The sequence below is a fragment of the Pteropus alecto genome, unplaced genomic scaffold, assembly GCF_000325575.1.
Source record: "Pteropus alecto unplaced genomic scaffold, ASM32557v1 scaffold75, whole genome shotgun sequence".
Lineage (NCBI taxonomy): Eukaryota > Metazoa > Chordata > Mammalia > Chiroptera > Pteropodidae > Pteropus > Pteropus alecto.
Window position 1 is genome coordinate 866220 of NW_006440638.1, and position 21439 is coordinate 887658.

The following is a 21439-nucleotide window of genomic DNA, read 5'->3' on the forward strand; positions in this document are numbered from 1 at the left end:
TTCCTGCAAAGTGGGAATCGTGTTCCCATTGTATAGAAAAGGAAAACGAGACCTGAAGAAATCACTTGACCCACTCAAGATCACATAAGCCTATCCAATAAACACACCTGTGGGTCTTTATATTAGGGGTACCCATCAGAAGAATAAAAGTAGACTCTTCTAGGTATGCATCTGTCTGGTAGAACACAGGGAATGAGGAGCAAGGAACAAGAGGGAAATGTGATAAATAGGATATTCAAAATAAGATAGCAGAAAAAAATCAGTTCAAATATAATAGTTAAAATAAATGCAGGTTAAACTTATCAGTCCAAAGGCAGAGATGCTCGGATGAGCTGTGAAAACACAGGGGCATGCCCATTCATGCAGGAAGGGCCAGTGGGTACTCAGCCACAGCATGACCCAAGGGACCAGTTTCTGAACTAAATCTTGAATATGCTGGATTTGGGCATGAGACTGTGGCAGGGTGCTCACATGTCTGGGCAAGGACTCATGGAGGCAGTGAGATCAGACATCGCTGACATGGGTCTTTTATGTCCTCAGGGCAAAATTTCATTAGCAACCCTCCTCCTCTCCTTTGGGTGCCCACTTTGCAGCTCTTGGTGCTCTTTGTAGCTTAGTCTTGTGTGAAATGAGAGGCTGAGCAGTGCTGGAGTCAGACTGGTTTCTAGTCCTGCCTTGGGCACTGACAGGGACTCAGGTAATCTTTCCCCTTATGAGCCTCAGTTTCCCTTCTCTGCACATTGGGGGTATTCCTGTATCCCTCTCAGAGGCCATCAAGCGGAAGGTAGAGCTGGAGTGGGGCACGGAGGATGACGAGTACCTGGATAAAGTGGAGAGGAACCTTGAGAAAGCCCTCCAAGAGCATCCACCTGATGTGGTGGTGTACAACGCAGGCACTGATATCCTCGAGGGTGACCGCCTTGGAGGGCTGTCCATCAGCCCACAGGTACGTACTGATCTCGGGAGGCAGAAGAGAGTCTGCTCTGCAGACTCAGCAGCAGCAGGACAGGTGGGCCACACTAGTGCTTCTTCTGATGTCAGAGAGGGAATAAGCAGAAACAGCAACAGTCAGAGCAGGGCTAGACCTGCAGCAGGACCTCCTGATACCACAAAGATCAAGGCCTGCCTGAGTCACCCTTCATCTTCTTATAGGGCATCATGAAGCGGGATGAACTGGTGTTCCGAGTGGTCCGTGGCCGCCAGGTGCCCATCCTCATGGTGACCTCGGGCGGTTACCAGAAGCGCACGGCCCGCATCATTGCTGACTCCATCCTTAATTTGTATGGCCTGGGACTCATTGGGCCTGAGTCACCCAGCATCTCAGCGCAGAACTCAGACACTCCTCTGCTACCCCCAGAGGTGCCCTGACTGCACTGTCCTTCTGAGTGGCTCCCTGCCTGCCTCCCCCCCATCCCCCCACCCCTCAGTAGTTCTCCTTTACTAATCACATGAGGCAGTGATGGTGAGGGCCTGTCCCTTGCTGGGCCTGCCTTAGGGGCCTGGTGGGCAGCTCTTCCACTCCTCACTGGGTATTGGAGGGTCTCCAGGCCTCTCTGTAGGTGGGGGCAGAAGGCAGGGCCTGAGTCCCAGGAAGGACATTCATGGGGTCATGGGTCTGACTAGGCCCTATAGAGGCAGGCAGTTCAACCAAGGAGGGAGGAGGGCAGGTAAGGCTCTGGGGGCTACAAGAAGGGCCCCCAGGGGTCAGGGTGCTCTGGTTTTCAAAAAAATCAGACCCACGTCAGAGCAGGGAAGTTTCTATCACTACCAAGATTGGGCTTCTCCCTCTTAAGTCTAGTGATTTGCTCCTTCCACTTTTGCCTCAGGCAGGGCACGAGAACCTAGGGAAGACCATCTGGGTGGCCTGAGAGCTGAGTACTGGAGCCAGGCCTCTGGGGTGGGGGTGGAGGGGTGCTGGATTCCCAGTCAGCAGGCAGGAGCCCTGGTCCTGGATATGAGGTGCCACAGGGAAAGGGTGGAAGTCAGTTTTCCAATCTGGCATTCCACTTCAAATAAAGCAAGGACTGGACCCACTCTCCCAGAGCTCCTCAGTGGTGGTAAGTGAAGGGGAGGCCTGGGGAGTCCCAAATCGCTGCTTCACAATGGGCTCACCTGTTAGTGAGAGGGGCAGTTTTGGAAAGAGCACTTGGCTCAGGGCCTCAGCACTGGAGGCTTAATGGGCTGCTGACCCCAGTGGGGAGGGGGCAGGGGAAGATAAGGCCCAGATGGGGAAATTGGGGATGGGGCAGGTGGCCAAGCTAGGTCCTGCAGGAACTGAGGCGCTGGTGAGGCCAGGCTAGGGTTTCTGGAGGGAGAGCAGAGGATCTCCATCCCGGCCTGCAGGTTGTAAGGGTGGGGATTGGGGGTGGGAACATGGTGGGGCTGCAGCCTTCACTGGCCTCACCCAAAGTGCGCAGGGCCCTAATTGCGCTCTGTGTCTAGGGTCCCAAGTGGGCCCTAACCTTGTCCTCATCTGTACTCTGAAGGGGACACTTAGGCTTCCCAGGGCTAGGCAGAGGGAGCATCCACTCCCCCATTGCCTGGGTGTATTCTTAATGGACAAAAGTGGGACTGGGGAGGAAAAGTGGGTCACCTGAAGCGTACTAGTCCCAGATCAACCCCACTTATGGGACTCGTGTTCATTACCATCTGGGGGTGCTCTCGCATTCTCCTCCTTTCTCCTTCATACTCTCTTGCCCCTCCCTCTGGAGTGCGGGCGGGGGACGGGGTAAGTGTTCCAGGATCACGAACTGTCAAAAATGCTGACTTGCTGGACCAGACCCGAGGTACTAACTACACACTTGGATGCCCCCTCACTTGCTCCCTGCCCTTGCCATTGGTCTCTGTACCTACCTTGAGGTCCCTAACATCCTTTCATCTCCAATGCGGGCCTGTGACATCTGGGGAAAGGCAGTGGATGCGGCTTGTCACTGTTGAGCTTCTGTTTGTAGAGAACCATAAAGGCTCTTCTTGATTGGACCAAACCGCTGTGTGTTCTTGAGATGTTGAATCCCTCCCTCCTATGGATAAAAGGAAATAAAGATTTATTTAGCATGAGGCCTGACATCGGAGCTGCCCAAGAAATGCTAGTATTTTATTTTATCCTCAGTCCTGTGAAATAGGTCATTCTCATTTTACAAATGATACAAGAGACTCAACAAGTAATTTGCTCCAAGCCATACACATATCTAGTGAATGGTAGAGCCAGGTTTGAACCTATCTCAGGTGGATTTGAACGTGTGTCTCAGCTGCCTCAAATTTGGCAGGGATGAAGGAGTGGGGGAGAGGGGTGCTTTCCAGACCAAAGAGTGTCTAGGGTCTTGGAATGGGAAGGCAGGCAGGACTGGGCTGTGATGGTGACTCTGTACAGTGTGGGAGGCAGCTGGAGAACCTGGCAGGACAGAGGATGTTTGGAGATTTTCCAGCCCTGGGCTGTGGTTGGAACACATATGGGGATGGGCTGAATGAGCCAAAGGGGTCTAGGCAGATGGGAGCAGGACCTTATCCTCATCTGGTAGATGAGGACAGGAGGACATCTTCAGGGTTAGTGGCACAGCGTGGATAGGGAGCAGAGTCTTCAAGGGTCAGTGCTAGGGACAAGGACATGGGTGCAGGCGTTGGGGGTCCAGGGCAGCCCCGTGTTACACGTGAGGAGGAGAATGAAGGCTAACAGGTGACAGGCCCTGTTCAAGGCTCTTGGTGGGAATTACATGTTGAACCTCATAGTACTCAGGTAAGAACTACAGTGTTTTTATCTATGTATTACAGATGGTGACACAGGCATAAAGGGATTAGTTACTTGTTCAAAGCCCATAGCTAGTAAGTGGAGGAGCAAGATTTGTACCAGGACCCCAGTTCTGGAATCCATAAGCTGTTTCCTCATCTGTAAGAGGCCTTTAAGGATACTTACCTAAAGGGAGGTTCCAGGGATAAATGCTTTAATGCGAAATGCATGTAGGGAGGGTACCATGTTGCATTTCCTTAGCACCCAGGAAATGTTAGCAATGATGATGTTTCTTGTGTAGGTCACATTGAAGAATCAAAGACAGTTGAGGTGAAGTGTTTGGAATCTGTTCTTAAGGTCCATATGTTTTGTTGTTAGCAAATTATACCCCAAGTTATAAAAACTCAAGGGGTACATGCCAACTTTGTGAGGTGGCTGAGGGGCCCGCATGGAGCTCTGGCCAATGAGGTGGGTTCTGCAGCCCAGAATGAGAGTGGGGACAGGCTGAGAGGGGTCTGGGGTCAGATACCTGCTATGGAGAGAACATGGCGGGCAGACAAGCTTGGGGAAGTGCTGCCAAATAGGAGCCCACCGTGGGCCAGCCTTGATGCCTGCAGTTTCTGGAAGAGGCTCCAGCCAGAGTCTCCTGGAGATCTTGAGAGTGAACATCTGACTGGGAGGCAGAGGCTCCTGTGTGCTGGGGAGTGGGCAGAACTTGGAGTCCAAGCCCACCACGTGGGAAGCCCTTATTCTACTTAGGCCTGGGTATGGGGCCTTGGGCAAAAGAAAACCTCTCAGAGCCTCCTTTCTCAGCTATCCTGGTGGGTCATAGTCCTGAGCTTGCATGGCTGGAGCAGGTGTGCGGGACAGGGAGGGAGTGACACTGGTGGCAGTTCAAGAGTCTGGCACCAAATAGGTGCTATATGAATGCGGCCATGCTTCTCGCTCCTGCCCATAAACCCTAGGTCATGCCTGGTTTGTAGGCCACCTGAGCCCTAGGGAAAGGGATTTCCTCTTCCAGAGTCATGGCTCTATTCTCCACTTGGGGCCAGTTGAGGGATTCTCAGAAAGGTATTGGAAATAGCACCCCCTACCCCATGGGGACCGTGGCTGAGGCTAGGCTAACGGCTCTGGTGGGTGGCAGAGGCAGGAATGAAGGTACCTAGACTGCTGCTTTGGCGTGAACAAAGGTGGCTGCTGGCACTGCCCCCTGCTAGACTCAGGCAGATCTAAAGGAGACTTGTGTGAACTGCTTGGCTGCTCAGCCAAATGCTTTAGGAGTCTAGGGCCAAGAACTCCTCTAGGATAGCCTTCTCTTGAGTTGGCTTCATTTACTCAGCCAACACTGGCTGGGGACTCCCTGCTCTAGGCCCAGGGCCAACATGGGGAGGCTCAGTGCCTCCTTGGGAACAGTGTTGTCCTGTAATTATTGCAAGGCTATAGGGTGCAGTGGTTAACACATGGGTTCCCATCCCTCGCCAGCCTGGCTTTGAGTCCCACTTCCTGTCCTTGGTAACTGGATGACTTTACCTCTGTGTGCCTTAATTTACTTACCCGTAACATGAGAATGATAGCACCTACCTCATAGCGTTGTAATGAAAATGAAACGAGTTAATGTGTGTAAAGTGTTTAAAGCCGTGTTCAGCATGGAGTAAGCACTTGATACAAGTTACCCATCATCTTCATCACCGTTTTGCTGAAGAGGAGACAGACTCAGGTGAATTGACTTGCCCAAGATCACATAGTCAGGCAATGGAAAAGCCAGGGAATAGACCCAAATCCATCTGACTCCAAAATGAGTGCCCTTTTCCCATAACCAGACCCTCTGGCAAAGTTTTGGAATGAGAGTATCTTGGGGAGCATAATGTCCCACACCCCACCTGGATCTCTCAGCCCCTCCCTGGTGCACACATTTACCAGCAATCCTAGGAGAAGAAGGTGTCAGCACCAATGTCCAGATGAGACAGGACCCAGAGGTGAAAGGCAGCTATCCTCAGTCCCTCAGTGTTGGTAGCAGGGCCAGGTAGAGGGAAGTATGGCAGTTATAAGTGGGTGAGTGGCTGGCTGCTCAAGCTGGGGCTTGCAGAGACCGGTGGCTTCCATGACGTGCCCTTGAAACACTCTTCAGCTGGAAGATGCACTGAGCTTTCTGAAGGGCCATCCAACTTGCAACTTCAATTTTGCAAATACAAAGTGAATTTAAAAAAAGAAAAAAAACGCATCACGGACATGGTTCCATAGTGTAGCGGTGAGCACGTCTGCTTTACACGCAGAATGTCCTGTGTTCGCGCCCCAGTGGAGCCACGGTCCATGATCTACGGCCATGCCACCTGAACAAGCCTGATGTCTGATCTTGGAAGCTAAGCAGGGTCAGGCCTGGTTAGTACTTGGATAGGAGACCACCTAGGAAGACCAGGTGCTGTAGGCATAAATAATAATAAATAATAAAAAAATAAAACATCAGGTGGCTGAGAAATGCTTTATGGATTGGCATGTGCACCATTAGAGCTGAGGGCCCCTAGGACCACTTGTTCCACCTTCTAATGCTGATGGCACATGGAGGCCCAGCCTCATGCCACTGCAGTTGACTGGGGCATGCTGTGATGGAAGATAGGGAAGGCTATTCTTTATGGAGGGCCTGCTGAGATCCTGGCTCAGTGTTGGTGATCAACATTGTCAATTTGTCAATACAGAAAGTGAGGACCAGGGAGAACTGTTAAGGAGCTTGACACCACTGACAATCCTGGCTCCTGGCTTTTTCCCCTTGTAGGCTTCCTATTAGGGCGGTGGAAAGGAAAGGGGAGGGGCCATAGTGGCATGTACTGATGTGGCATCAGTAAGAGGACCTTGAAAAGCCTTTTGCATCAGCAACCACACCACCCTGCATACTCTCGCTCTTCCTTCACCCTTATAGCAGACTCCCTGGGCAGAAATCTGGAGCCTCATTTTGCAGCCTGGAAAACTGAGGCTCAGAGAGTTACACAGCACAGTTACACAGCACTTGCTCAAGGCTACTCTAGGCCGAGTGGCAGAGCATCATCTGCCACTACCCTAGGTGTTTTCTTTACATTCCCTTCTTACTATTAGAGTAAAGGCATAGTTTACAGAGTGAATAGGAACCATGATCTCTGCTGGGGTGAGGGGTTCTCTGGAGAAAGGATATGCAGGTTTTGGAGTTGGACAGCCTGGATTCAAACCTGCCTTTGTCACCGGCCTGAGAAGTGACCCTAGCAGATGGCATTCGCTTTCTGAGTCTTGCTGCTCCCTCTACAGAAGACTGTGAGACAACAAAAATGGAGTTGCCATATGGTCTGAGTCATTTGAGGACAGAATTAGGGTGAAGGTGTGGGAAGGACCCTCATGGCTCACTATGTAACATCTTGTTGCATAGACATTGAAACAGAGACCTAGAGAGCCTGGAGGCCTTGCTCCAATGCCGGAGCTGGGGCCCTTGCAGGGGCAGTGTTTAGAGCTTGAATTTACTGTGTGGCCTTGAGTAAGGCCAATCACCACTCTGAGCCTCACTTTTTTCCCCAATAAGGTGCTCTGGCATATGCAAGTGCTCAATTAGTATTAGCTAACAATATTATTCAGGTGGGAATAAGGCAAGACATCTCAGCCAGAGCTGTCCAAGGGTCATCATAATGGCAGCCAATATAATGCAGTGTTTCTAGGTTCCAGCACAGTTCAAGCACTGGCACATGTGAAATGGCTTCATCCTCACACTGTGAGGATGCACATGAGGACTGGAGATGCAGGGAGGGGGTTGGTCTTCCAGTCAGGATACAATCCCTGCCTCACTCCAGAGCCTGGCACTGAGCCACTGTGCGCTCCACTTTTGGGTGCCCATGGGTGTCACCTCCTCCTAAAGCATGGTAGCAGAGAGTTTGAGCTTCAGGGGGCAGTCCAACCAGGCAGCTTCTGGGACTTCCCACCCCCTTTCCAACTCTGTGAGATTCTTTGTGCCCTGGCCTTAGAACTCTGGGAAAGGTGTCACAAGCAAGGGGGGTTCCTGCTGGGGCAGAGGGAGTGGCCAGGGGCCCAGCCAGAGGCCTACTCCCTTCTGGGACCCTCCAGGCAGTGCATGCAGCCTGCCGGTCGTCTGGGTAACCGATACCCAGGCGGCCAGACAAAGTTATGGTGTGTGGCTGGGAAGCTATTTTGTCTAATACACTAAAAGGCCTTTGGAAATTCCTGAAGCCCATCTGTTCCTAGTTATACGACAACATTGCTGTCTCTTCAGCTCAAAAACAAGGGAACACTTTTATTTCTCTTTTCAGAGCTCAGGAATGTGCCTGAAACAGGCCCGTAATCGTCCGTCCATGTGGTTCCTCAAGTTCCTTGATCACATGCTGGAACCATCATCCTTTTAAAGGCCCGCCACTCCTTCCCCTCAGTTTTCCCCACCCCAGATGACCCCCAGGACTCCTGAGGGTGTCAAGGGGAAGACTGAGGCTTTGGAGATGGGCCTGCCTGTCTTTGCAACGTGCCACTTCCTCACTCCTATAACAGAGACAGGAACTCCTGAGAAATGAACACAGCCTGGCATATGGTAGGTGCTTTGTAAATGCAGGTTTCTCAGTTAGCTCCATGAATTGAGAAACTTCCTTGACTGATCCAAGCACTGGTAGCTTCTGTAAAAATGGGGTCTGCAACTCTAAGAAATGTTGATAATCATTCTTTACTTATCTGGCACCTCTGCCTACCCACAGCTATCCAAGAACCAGAAGATAAAACAATACAGAGTTTCCACATCTAAAACATCTCTGTGGATTATAGGCTGGGCCCCTTGTGTATTTTTCCCTGGGCTGAAGTTGTGTGTGCTTCTTCTCTGGAGTTCTGGTCCCTATAGGTCCCTTGGGGCTCCTGCTGGATGCAATGTCCAGAGGCTGGGTGTGGCTGCTCTTTGCTGTCTCACTCACACATGACGCTCCCATTTCAGCTGGCTGACTCTTGGCTGCCGCCCTGGACAGTTGTTTGGGGCAACTGGCACTGTCCTCACTTCCTTGAGGAACTCTTACCCCTCAGTCCCAGGCTGTAATAATCATGGTCCCCTGCCCAGCTCCCGTTGCTCCAAGAGTAGACTATGATTCGAATTCAGATCATCCTAGTCCAGCCCCCTTCTTCCAGACCAGGCCAGGGCTGCACCTATCTGCCCTTTGATGTCGAATGTGACCACAGACTTGCTTTGTGAACTCTGAGCTCAATGGCTTTTGTATCTCTCGAGTGGTTGCTTTACAAGCCAGTGGATGATTCTCCAAGTGACCTCTTTTTTTCCATGGTGATGGTAGGCACACATTTAGAGCCATAGCATGTTAGTCTGGGGCCCTGAAAGTCCAAGGTGAGAAGAGCCCCCAGTCAAACTGGAGTGGACATTCAATGTGAGCAAGAAATCTTTTTTTTTTTTTTTAAGCTACTGAGGTTTCAAGTGGCTTGTTACATATGTTGACCCCAAAAAGGAAAATACCATGAAGGGCTCCTGGTGGCTAACTGGGCTCAAAAATTAAAAAACAAAACAAACAAAAACAGAGCTTAGTATTCTTGCAAAACAGAGGCTTTTCACACAAGCCGTGCTTCAGGGAGAAGCCTGCACTGAACTGCCTGCCTGCGTTGTGTTCCTGCCATCGGAGCTAGCCCTTATAAAGAAATTCCTGGAATCCTATTTCAACAAATAAGTCTGAGACTTTCTAATTTGAGCTGTGTACCTATATCCTTATTAGCATCTCCACTGACCAATCAGAGCAACTCTACTCTGACCAATCAGGGCAACTCTACTCTGACCAATCAGGGCAGTACTTTTGGGACCAATCAAACTGTGAGGATTTGGATGAGAACCTCATTTGTATGAGAATAGACCAATCAGGGACAAGAGACAGGGGCTTCTCTCTATATAAGTCAGTTGCCCTCTGGCTCAGAGAGTACACTTTCTCTTTCCATTGAAAACTGCCTTTCCTAGGCTAGAGCTGTAACACAGAGAAGTTGTTTTGCTGGGAAGGAGCAGAATGGACCAAAGCAGAGCCATCCCAGCAGACTAGATTAGAGCAGAACAGAACTGTCTGGCTGGTAACACCAGGGCTCAGGATCACCTCACTAGAGCTGCCTCACAGCCTTGCTATTCTATAGCCATGTTGTTTCATAATCGAGCTGTGACACTATTGAGTTACTCCACAGCCATGCTGTTCTGCAGCCATGCTGTATCACAATTGAGTTGTTTTCACTGACTAAGTTCTCCTCCTTCCCTCCCTTACCACACCCCCAACTGGGGATTCCTATTGGTGTTGAATTGGTTGACACACAGCATAATCTCACCCATCCTGATTGATACATATCCTCTTTCGCTGATCACAAAGATGGTTTAGTGATGCAATGTGACTCAAGTCGAGCCAGAATCCTTACCTAGACTTTTTTTGGGGGGTATAGGAGGGGAACTGACCTTGTCTTATAAGTTATAGAGCAGCCATATTTTATCACAAAGATAAAACCTGTCTAAGGTATGAATGAGTAAAATGGAGAGAGAAAAAGATAAAACTTGCTTAGGAAAGAGGGAATCCTGGTGACATCAAGACAGGACTGCCATGATGAGCTATACAAGTTGTGTACTACACAATTCTAAAGAGTTTTATTCACACAGTAATCATGGTGGATTTGTGTATTTATCAGGGCAGTTTTCCAGCAGATGGCAGTAAAGTGTCTTGAGGAAGCGGAGCCTTTCTCTACTTGGCAAAAAATTGCTATACAGGCTAGCAACTTGCTGTGTTAAGTCCCTGATTTTAGTCCCTGAATCCCTAGAGCTTCCCAAGCTCAAGCAGTAGTTGGTGGAATTTATTCTAATGAAAAATCTCTTTGTTGTTAAACTCTGCTCACAGCAGAATTGTTGACAATCTAGTCACTAATAAGATGCATTGAGCTTGTTTGCCACTTTCCAGAGCAAACCGTATATGCTTTTAGAAATAATAGTCTAACAATAAGAGACAGACGAACTATTAATGGGCAACACAAGAACAACAACAAAATATCAGTTTGGGGGCCATTTGTGTAGGTGCAAGTCACCTTTCCCATCTCAATAAGCACCTAGATTCTTTACTAAGCTGTGGCCTGAAAATGGTTGGCAATGGTAGTTTTTAAAGATACAAAGAAGACATTGTGTGGACTTCATTTCCTCTTAAATGGTTAAATTATAACTGTGTTGTTCTTTAAAATGATAGACCGAAATTATCTAGAGAGTTCACATAGGTGGGTCTTAAGCTAAATAAATAATGGATCATTGTAAAAGAACGGATGGTGTCGGCTGAGGTCCAACACCCCAACTCCCCCCAGTGCCGGAGGAGGCTGTCTGCCGGCTGGGAGCCTGACCCCACTCTGCCCTACTCAGGATAGCTCCTTCCCATAACTCTAAATGCCAGTAATTCCCAAGAGAGTTTGAGGGAGGCTGTAGCCTCTGACATCAATGATCTGGAGTGGGATCTTGGTGCTGCCCTTTTCAACTAGATGACCCTGGACAAATGCTTTCTCATTCAGAGCCTCAGCTGCCACTTCTGGAAAATGGGAATGCTGACATCCATCTGAGGGGGTAGTTGGAAGAGTCACATGAGCATGGCAATGACCCTGTGCATAGTAGATGCTCAACGTACAGCAAGTGGAACCTGGGTGCTGGCTGGCAGGGATCAGAGCATGGCCACAAGGTCCCAGGCCCCCCGGATGTGAATTAATCTCATCACAGCCTCATTGAGTGCCTGTGGCAAGTCACTTCACCTCTTCCCAGGGTGCTGGGAAACAGATACTTTCTTGTTACTGCCCATTTCATTGTCTGCTCTCCCTGCCAAATAGTAAGGGGGCAGGGATTGGGTCTGCTCCCCACTACTCTTCCCAGAACAGGGCCTGTCGGCACTCAGTAGGTGCTCCATAAACACTCCATCATTGTTTCAGTCATGAAGGAACCTGGCTCATGCCTGTTGGGGCTGTCCTGCTTTCTAGGTAGAACCAGGCCAGAAATAGTCTTTATCAGGCCAGAGTGGAGACCACTTCCCCCATCCTACTTCTGGGAGGGGTGGGCCCCCACTTGCCCTCTGAATCCATGGGGGCCTTTCCCAATCCTGAGCAAGAGCCTCAGTTCCCAGCCCTTTCTGGGCCCTTCCCGGTTCTCTCAGTCAGAGCTGTTTGGCATCAGCGAGACATGGAAAAGGGAGCTCCCAGCCCCTCCAGCAGCTCTGGGCCAAAACCACAATTGTTTTTCCACCTGCAGCTTCCAAGGAGCTGCTGGCAGCCAGGCTGGGGTGCTAGGGTGAGATGCCAGCGGGTGTGGGAGGAACAAAGCTTCACCTTTCCACCCACTGGACAAGTACTGGGGCAAACTGGATGATACTAGCTAGGGTCCACTTTCCTAGGATCCACTTTGACCCTAGGTGAGTGGTAACCTCCCTGGTTTCATTTTTTTCATCTGTAAAATGGGGTTAATATCAGTACCTACTTCTCAGACTTGCTGTGAGGAATGAATAAGTTGGCCCAAGCAAAGCACTTAAAACAATGTCTGGCATACAGTCAACGTTCCAGAAATGAGTTGCCATGATTATTATAAGTCATTGCAGTCAGAATTTTAGTCTTCACTCTGTCTTGCAGCTGCAGTGAAGCAGGTCTGTCACTGTCTCCTAGCTGCAATGAAGCAGGTCTGTTACTACCTGTCTCCTAGCCTCAATGTACCTGTATGTATGTGGAAAGCTATGAGCCTATGTGAAGTCTGCTGTACGCAGCAGCCCCATACCGAGGCTGCCAGAAGAAGGCCCAGAGTCGGGGGATGTTTCTTTCCTCCTCTCATTTCTCTCCTTCCCCTCTTTCTTCCTCCAGCCTGGGGAATGCCCCCAGAGGCAGGGGCCAACACCTGACTTCTGGGAGGACTTGCCAGCTCCATCAGCCACAGAAACGGTGGACCTATGGGCCCCTGGATATTTCTGTGTCCATTCTGCTTTGTGCAGAATTAAAAATTAAGTCCTAAGCAGGGACAAGGCCGGCTGCTGAGCAGATGTCGGGTTCAGCATAGCTGAGGCATGGTCAGCCAGGTTCCCTTGGGCCCAGCTATGGAAACAAGCTGTCCTGACCCATCTGGCAGCTGTCCTTTGTTATTATTTGGAAGAGAGAGCAGTTGTCAGCCCAAGCCCCAGCGGCCACACCCATCCCTTGGCTCCCCTGGCTCCTCGGCCTGGTACAACCCCTGACTGACCAAGGTCATGTACTAGGTGACCAGAGGTAGGCCCTGGAGCTCTGTGGCCTTTCATCAGTTGCCTCCTCCTAAATATTAGGGGATGGAGCTGTCAGTCTCTGACTCAAGGCCTGTGAGAAAGAAGATGGGAGGTACAGTCAGTGGGGGCGGGGGGGGCACAGGGAAGAGGGCCTATACTGGCTGAGTGCCCACTGGGCACCAGGAGCCACTCAGGACTTCCCATTCCTTGCCATTTTAGGAAAGAAGATGCCCAGGCAAATGTAAGCATCCAATGGTAGAAGCATCTCTCCCAAGCCCCTGCCTTTCCGCCTCTTCTACCCCTATCCTTCTGCCCTGACCCAGGAGGGATCTGTGCCTAGGCGAGCAGCTCCAGAGCTATGGATGGCCCATGTTCCCAGAATGGGACAGGGGCCCTCAGGAAGGAGAGGGAGATTTGTTATGTTGGCCAGGGGAGCTTGTCTTGGCCAGGTAGATCCTAGAGCAGGAATAGGGCCCAAGTGGGGCCTCAACACTGTCTGCTGGAACCAGGAGGAGCATGAGGGCCCAGCTTCCTAGTCAGCAAAGGAAACTGAGGGAGGAGCCCAGTTATAGGGCTTGATAAACATGACCCAGGGGAAGGTGGCAACTACATGGACACTCAGGCCCAGAGTCATTGCCAATCCAGAGCCCAAAGCCATCGACTCTAGCCTTACCTGCTGATGGAAGGAAGGCCGCTGCTGCTTCCTTCCTTGTCTGGTCAGGCTCAGGCTCCAAGCAGGAGAGGTGGGCTTTAGGGGTATTAGAGACTGGGTCCTGGGTTCAAATCCTGCCTGTACCACTTGTAGGCTGTGCGACCTTGGGCAAGGCTCTTCTCTATGAATCCCTACTTCCTCAGGAAAGTAATGCCTCCAACATGTGAAATTTGGCCACTGGGAACACCCAGTGTGCAGTTGGTGCTCCATGCCTTTGTCCTCTACCACCTTCCCTTCTCTGTCCATGGGGCCTGAGGAAACAGGCCTGGGCAATGCTTACTCTGGCACTGGTTCCCAAGCCCCTGGAAACTTCCAGAGCAGGCCTCAGCTGCCTCTCCCTGATGATGCCAGCCCAGGGATAGATTCTCTGCTCATGGGAACTTGGGTACATCCCAGAAACGTGGGGAGAAGAGACAGCAGGGTAGAGGCTCGACTGGAGCTCTGCCAAGGTCTCCTGGGCCTGAGATGGAGAGTGGGCACTGCCCGTAGAGTCCAGTGCCAGGGGCTGGCTGCCAAGGTCTGGTGTAAATAGTGGTGCTCCCCACCAAGGCTGGAAACTGGAGCCCAGGGAAGCCTGCAGGCAGTGAGCAAATATTTTCCCAAAAGATGCTTACAGCAAAGCTAACTCAGGAAGCTCCCTATGGCAGCAGGTCACTCAGACTGCTGGAGAGGAGGGAGGGCAGCAGCACCTGCTGAGAATGAGGAGAGGGCATCTAGCCAGGGTTGGTGGTCAGAGTGCAGAGCCAGGGGCCTAAGACCAAGTGTTCAAGCCTGGGGCCAAGGCTCCAGGGGCCAGAGCTCCATCCCTGGGAGAGCTGGCTAGAGCCAGCAGGCCCCCTCCCAGGGCCTCACAGACCAGGGCTAGAGCTCAGTGTGCCTTTGAGTGAGTTAGAAGTTTCCTCTTGCAGACAGCTGGCATGCTCAGGCTTGGTGAGGGAGCATGGGCTCTCAGTGCCCAAATGTCTTCTTGTCACTAGATATGGCAGCCCTGGATCATCCTCAGAAGTGGTGCTTCCCTTCCCCAAGCTGGTCCTGGAGGGGCAACCTCCTTGATCAGGGAAGCTGGATCACAGTGCTTCCATTGACATTGATCCCAAGTCTCTTCCTTCCCTTCACCAGGGATTTCAGGCCTTGGGTTGGGATTCGGGGGTTCAGATGAGCTGTCTCTCTTTGATAACCTGGCCCCAGTGAGCTGGGGGTCATGCCCTGGGGTCCTGTTTAGAAAATTTTTTGAAGACTTAGGGACAAGAGAGAAGTACACATGGAGAGTCACAGGAGTGACACCACAAAGCTCACTGGAATGACCTGCAGGCACCTCTCCCCCTGCCCCCCCATCCCTGTCTCCATACTTGCTGGCTCAGGCTCAGGCTGCATTGCTCTTGCAGCCGCATTTTCGCCCACGTCCCTCCATTCACCCCTTCTCCCTGATAGCAGGGCTGAGATGAGGCAGTCTTCCCTCTTTGGCCTCCCACAGAAGCCAGCAGAATCTCTGAGAGGTAACTGCACCTATACAGCCTGAACATTTTGGAGATGTGCAGAGAGTCCATGATACTTCTGGGCCTCTATTTCCCTAACCCTAGCTGTTTGCCAGGCTGGTCCTGGAACTTCTCATCTCAGGGAGGCCTCCATCAGCAAAGCATTCCTTCCTACCCAGTCAGCTCCACAGAGAAGGTATCAATCAGGAGACGATGCTGCCTGAGCCAAGCCAAAATCTTTAATGGGGGGAAGCTGGCAGTATGGCCAGGGACATCAGTGTGGCTGCCCAGATGGACAGATTCCCCAGCAGAGCCCAGTGCCAGCACCCCTTCCTGATAGCCCAGGACGCTGAGCTGTGGGTTTTTGGGGTGGGAGCCTCATAGTAGGCACGTGGTAAGAGCATTATACCATGCTCTCTACTTCTGCTGGGAATTATCTATAATAAAAGTCACCAAAAAATTCTAAAGAATGACAAAATTCTTTGTCCATGGTGGCATAAAATCTCTCACTTTTAAGGCCTCAGCTCATGGCTATTTTATTATGACTATAGGAACGAACCTCTCAACCTTTGTATGAATATAGATGTGACAATATGGTTTTGTAGTTTTGTGCATATAAATGTGTGCCAAAAAGTAGAAACAGCTCAAATGTTCATCTACAGATGAATGGATAGACAAAATGTGGTTTATCCACACAATGGAATATTATTCAGCCATAAAAAGGAAACAAGTACGGATACATGCTACAACATTGGGTGAACCTTGAAAATATTCTGCTGAATGAAAGAAGCCAAACACAAAGGTCACATAATATATGATTCCATCTATAAAAATGTACAGTATAGGCAAATCTATAGAGACAGAAAGTACATTAGTGGTTGTCAGGGGCTAGAAGAAAGGGAGAATGACTACTAACAGGCATAGGATTTTGTGAAGTGATGAAAATATTTTTAAATGAATTGTGGTGATAGTTGTATAAGCTCATAAACATGCTAAAAACCACTGATTTGTATACTTTAAATGGTCAAATTATATGGTATAAGAGTTTTATCTCAATAAAGATGTCTTAAAAAGGTCTGTATTGATCACAACCCTTAAGCACACATCTTTTTAATGTTCTATGTGATGGAATGAGAAATGCACATAACACGTCCCCAAGTCCAATGGTTGTGTCAGGGATATGTGTGACTATTTGAGTTGTCAGCTCAACTAGCCCCTTTTTATGGAACACCAGTTTTTTACTTGAAAGAACAACTGGCAGTAATATTTTAATAATTTTTTACATTTTAGTTTCTAATGCAGTAAATATCAGAATTTATAATCCCTAAAACTAAAGCTCTTTGAAGTTCTCAATAATTTTTAAGAGTGTAAAAGATAGGGTTGCAAGTAAGCAGGGTGGGGCCTGGTTAGTACTTGGATGGAAGACCACCTAGGAAGACCAGATGCTGTAGGCGTAAAAAGAAAAAAAGAAGAAAAAAAAAGCCAATAAAAGATAGCATTGCCAGATAAAATGCAAGCACATCTTATGCAATTTTGGGAGCTTACTTATACTAAAAATATTATTTGTTATTTATCTGAAATTCAAATTGAACTTGGCATTCTGTATTTATACTTATATACTAAACCTAGCAATCCTAATAAAGGATCTTGAGAGCAAAATATCTGAGTACTGCTGGTGTAGTATACTGATAAGTATCACACTGGTAGAATTCAGAGAGTGAGGGAGATCGCTGCTAAAAAAGGGACCTGGGACATTGGGGCAAGCCTTGTGGGGGAGGAGGGCTCAGATAGAGGGCTCTGTGAGCACCAGGGTCCACTGTCCGGAATGGGCTTGGATTTGGAGACACAACAAGGAAAGAGGGACACATGGTCTCCTGTTGCCTTCAGATCTGTCCTGGAAGGTAGAACATCTCTTTGTCTAAGAAGTGAGGCCCAGAGAGGCCCAGGAACAAGTACAAATTTGTGCAGCTGGTATTTAGCCATCAGAAGTAAATTCCCCTTGGGTGTGATGCCACAGCCTATGCTTGGCCTTTCTACCATCTTCCCCAGCAGCAGGACAAAGGCAGGAAGCAAAGGGCCTGGCAGTGGTAGATGCTGGACAGAAAGTTTCCTTTCTCCCTGGCTGGAGGAAGGCCTTCCCTGTGATAGGAGGCCAGGGATAAGCAGCAGCAGAATAAAGGCCTTTTGTGAGAGGGAGGCTGGCCCTTTCTGCACATGGGATTAGGATCAGCAGTCTGGCAGAGCAAGTCTGGGTTGTGGAGGGGTGTGCTGAGGCACAGCTTAAATGGGAGAGTGTCAGAGATCCCAACTGAGGCAGTAGACAGTCAGACAGAGCACGGGCAATTGTGATTTGGAGAAAGTTTGCCAGAAACCACTCAATACTTCCACTTTCTGCACATCGTATCTCTGTTAACATGGCTGTTCACCGCTTCTGCTTGGTGGACAGCCCTGCCACTCTGGTTCTGCAAATGATCATTGTTCTGCCCAAGTCTCACCTCTTTTATCTTTGTTTGCAAGCATTTGTCTGACCCCAAGGGCAGGACAGTATGGAAGAAGGGGTCTAAGGACAGGGAAATATCCTGACTGAACACCTACCGTATTTCCTCTCAGCTGCCCACTACAGAGACTAGGCTCCTCCAGGGCTTCCCAATCCTGCTCTCCTCCAAACCCTTCCCTCTGGTTTCTTCCTGGCTGGCTTCATTCTCCTATCCCCAAGGCTCTGCTTCCATCCTTTGCTTTTTCCACCAAGATTTTCTGGAAATTTCTCTCAATACATGCTCCTTTACCCTGTCTCATGAGAAATCCCAAGCCTGGCTCTGGTCCAGATGCTCTCCTGATCTCTGACCCTGCTCCTGGATAGTTCCCCAATGGGCAGTCCTCATTCTCAGCACATTCAACTCATGGTCACCACTGTTCTCCACTTCAGGAACATAATCCCTTCTTCTCTTCCTTGATGCCCCTGGTAACCAACCCAGCTAGTTCTTTCTCTATCATAGCTGTTCAATGCCTCATTTCTCCCAGCCCCTACCCCTGCCATTATCACACAGGACTGCCCCATCCACTGCACCCACTGGCCCCCATTCCTCACCCTAAACACCACTCCCAATGCATTCCATATTTAGCTCATTGTCAGTTTACTGAGCTCCTGCTGCACACCCACTCCTGTGCAGGGCTCTGTGGAGAACCCACAGGACAAAGAAAGACTGCCCTCCCCTCCCTGAGGGCCTTGCTACACAGTGGGGTAAGGAGATCCATATTATCTCATTCCTCTCTCCACTGGTCTCTCCACCCTTCCCTCTATCCATCTCTCCCTCCCTCCATCCATCCTCCATCTCTCTTTATATCCATCTCTTTGTGCCTCCCTTCTCCCTCCCCCTTCTCTCTATTTATCCTTCTCCTCATCCATTCATGCTTCTGTCTCTCCTTCCTTCCATCCCTTCATCTTTCCACCCATTCTCCTCTCCATCCTCCTCTCTATCCCTCCATTATTTATTTTTTTCCCCCCGTTTGTGCCAGGCCCTAGATTGGAGGTGGTGGCTTGGACATGACTCAGATATGGTGTCTATCTAATGGGAAAGGGATAGTAGGAATACACGGTGATCAGAGCTGTAATGGCAGAAGCACAGGGGGCAGGGGGACCAATGCCTGAGATGGGTTCTGGAAGGTGAGTAGGGGTTTACCAGGAGAAAAAATGAGAGAAGGGCATTGAGGCAAAGGAAATAGTATCTGCAAAGGCAGAGTTATGAATGGTGTGGTGTGCTCAACAGTTCTGTCTGACTGGTGGGGCAGATGTGTGGGAGTTGAAGCAGGGAGCAAGGGAAAGCTGAGCCAACTCCAAGGTAACTTGAAGGCCAGGCTGATGATGCATTCAGACTTTATCCTAAGGGCTCTGGGGCTGAGAAGGGGCTTCTAGGTACGGGAGTACTACCTGCAGATGCATGTTTCCAGAAGAGCCTTCTTGCAGCCAGCGTCTGCGCAGAATGCCGGGCACCTGGCAGTGGCAAGACAAAGTGAGGGAAGGCACAGGGGTCCAGATGATGGAGGAAAGAGGTGGCAGGGCAGAAGTGTAGGGAGACAGACAAAAGGGCCACACTCCTCCCCTTGGCAGTGGGTTGCATGTGGGGCTGGGCAGACAGTGGTGGGGCCCTGAAAGCACAGGGGTGGGGGTGAGGTATGCAGGTGAGTCACCATATCTAGCCTCCACCTATACAGTTTAATTTCCATTCAGTGTCTGTTATTTAGCCCTAGAGTCCGGGGTTCAAGTTGGGCCTCAGCCACTTACTTAATCTCTCTGCCTTATTTCCCTTAGCTGTAAAATGGGAAAATTCATCCCCAGTTAAGGGCTCACAAACTCAAGTGCTTATGGGCGCCAGTTGGGAAGGGTTGTAGAGAACTGTGGAGACCTGAAGGGCCCAGGGTCTGACTAAAGGGGTTGCCACTTGGCTCCAGCTATGGGAACACAGACCAAACTAGACTCTCCAACTTTTCAGTAGAAACCAGAAATATAGATCTCGAAATACACTAATTTAAAAAATTATCCTGGGCAAGCGGGATACTTTTATGGCCCAGATCTTGGCTATCATGAAGATTAGTTGAGATGGCATATGTGAGTAATGCCAATGAATGCATCCCCTTCACATCCTCTGCTCACCTCAAGTCCTTCTTCTTCTTGAATATATTTTTCAGTTTTTCCATGCAAGTCTTCTCTCCTGTCCCAGCATTTCAGCTGGGTGGTAAAGGGCCTGGAATCCTAGGGTTTGAGGCAGTGTTTCTTTGTGCAGAAAGTAGGAAAGATATAAATACCCTAAAGAATTGAAAGCAGGGCTTCGAACAGATATTTGCATACCCATGTTCATAGCAGCATTATTCATAATGAACAAATAAACAAAATGTAGTTTATACAATGGAATATTATTCAACCTTTAAAAGGAAGGAAATTCTGACATATGCTACATCACAGATGAACCTTGAGGACATTTTGCTTAGTGAAATAAGCCTGTCACAATAGGATAAATATTGTATGATTCTACTCACATGAGGTCCCTAGAGTAGTCAAATTCATAGAGACAGAAAGTAGAATGGTGGTTGCCAGGGGTTGGAAGGGTGACAAGGGGAGTGGCTGTTTAATAAGGACAGAGTTTCAGTTTAGAAAGATAAAAAAGTTCTAGAGATGAATATTAGTGATGGTTGCACAACAATGTGAATGTAGTTAATGGCACTGAGCTGTACACTTAAAAATGGTTGGGATGGTAAATTCTATGTTATGTGTATTTTCCTATAATTAAAAAAAAAGTTGCAGAGCTATACACATAGGGAAGGGAAAGGTAGGCTGGGGAGGCTGGCGTGGTGATGCCAGGCAATCTTGCCTGTTCTCAAACCTCTGGGGAAGCTACCTCTGCAATAAGATGAGGGTTCTCCACCACCAATGGCACGTTTAGTTCCTTATGCCGTTCTATAACCTCAGCACGGTGATGAGTTTGGCGCAGGAGGTACTTAGGGATGCTTGCTGTCTGGAAGAGCAAATTGGTATTGAAATGAGACTGGCACGTTCGGCTTGGCTCCTCTGGCTCTGTCTTCAGTCTTCTGTAGGAATGGAATTGATATATATACATACTTCATCAGATTAAGGAAGTTCCTTTCCACGCTAGTTTGTGAGGATATGTTGATTTTATCGCTTTTTTTTTTTTCCCCTGTGCTTATTGAGATGATTGAATGATTTTTCTCCTGTCATTTGCTAAAGTGGTGAACCAAATGACTTGCACTTCTAGGGTTAGGCCAAACTCGAGTTCTTGGATAAATCATACTTGCATGTGAGGCATTATCTTTTAGAGATAAATGGATTTGGTTTGCTCATATTTTTTTAGGATTTTTGCATCTGTCTTTGGATGAAAATGGACTGTACTTTTCCTTTCTTATGGGAGAAATCTATTTCTCAGTCCCCCTCGCCCCTGCTGACCACCCTGGCTGTGTTCATGAGTTCAGCCTCAGCTGGCCTTGGCTGGGGGCAGAGCTTCCTGGGCCCTGGGTGGATGTGAGCCCATCTGTGCTACACAGGGAGCTCTGGATAGGGAGGGGGGAGTGGTTCATGATGTGTGAAGTTGATGTTTGCTGGCAAAGTCATGGAGTGGGTGGAGACCCCCTTAGTCTGTATGGTGGATGCTGGCCTGGAGTGGTAGATGGGGCTGGAGGCCCCTTCTGCATAAACCCCCATTCTTCATTTTATGTAGCATGGCTTTCCAATTCAAGTGCCACCAGTTTATTGAGCAACCTAGACTTGCTGAGAAGACAAAAGGGA

General features: G+C 49.4%; 1 protein-coding gene and 1 long non-coding RNA gene across 6 annotated transcripts in view; one reads left to right on the plus strand and one right to left on the minus strand.

Moving 5' to 3' along the window:
• The window catches only part of HDAC11 (histone deacetylase 11), a 22409-nt gene extending 19345 nt beyond the window's left edge, over positions 1 to 3064 (plus strand). For all 5 annotated transcript variants that reach the window (XM_006917442.3, XM_025050734.1, XM_025050733.1 and 2 more), the window contains 2 exons: positions 768 to 946; positions 1153 to 3064. In XM_006917442.3, the coding sequence (XP_006917504.1) occupies positions 768 to 946; positions 1153 to 1368 (395 nt within the window). In that variant the 3' untranslated portion in view covers positions 1369 to 3064. The remainder of the gene's footprint in view (positions 1 to 767; positions 947 to 1152) is intronic.
• Positions 2921 to 21439, minus strand: part of LOC112484317 — a 40221-nt gene continuing 21702 nt past the window's right edge. The window contains exons 4-5 of the long non-coding RNA XR_003047991.1: positions 5642 to 5896; positions 2921 to 3020 (exon numbers count right to left, since the gene is read on the minus strand). This is a non-coding gene — a long non-coding RNA (uncharacterized LOC112484317). The remainder of the gene's footprint in view (positions 3021 to 5641; positions 5897 to 21439) is intronic.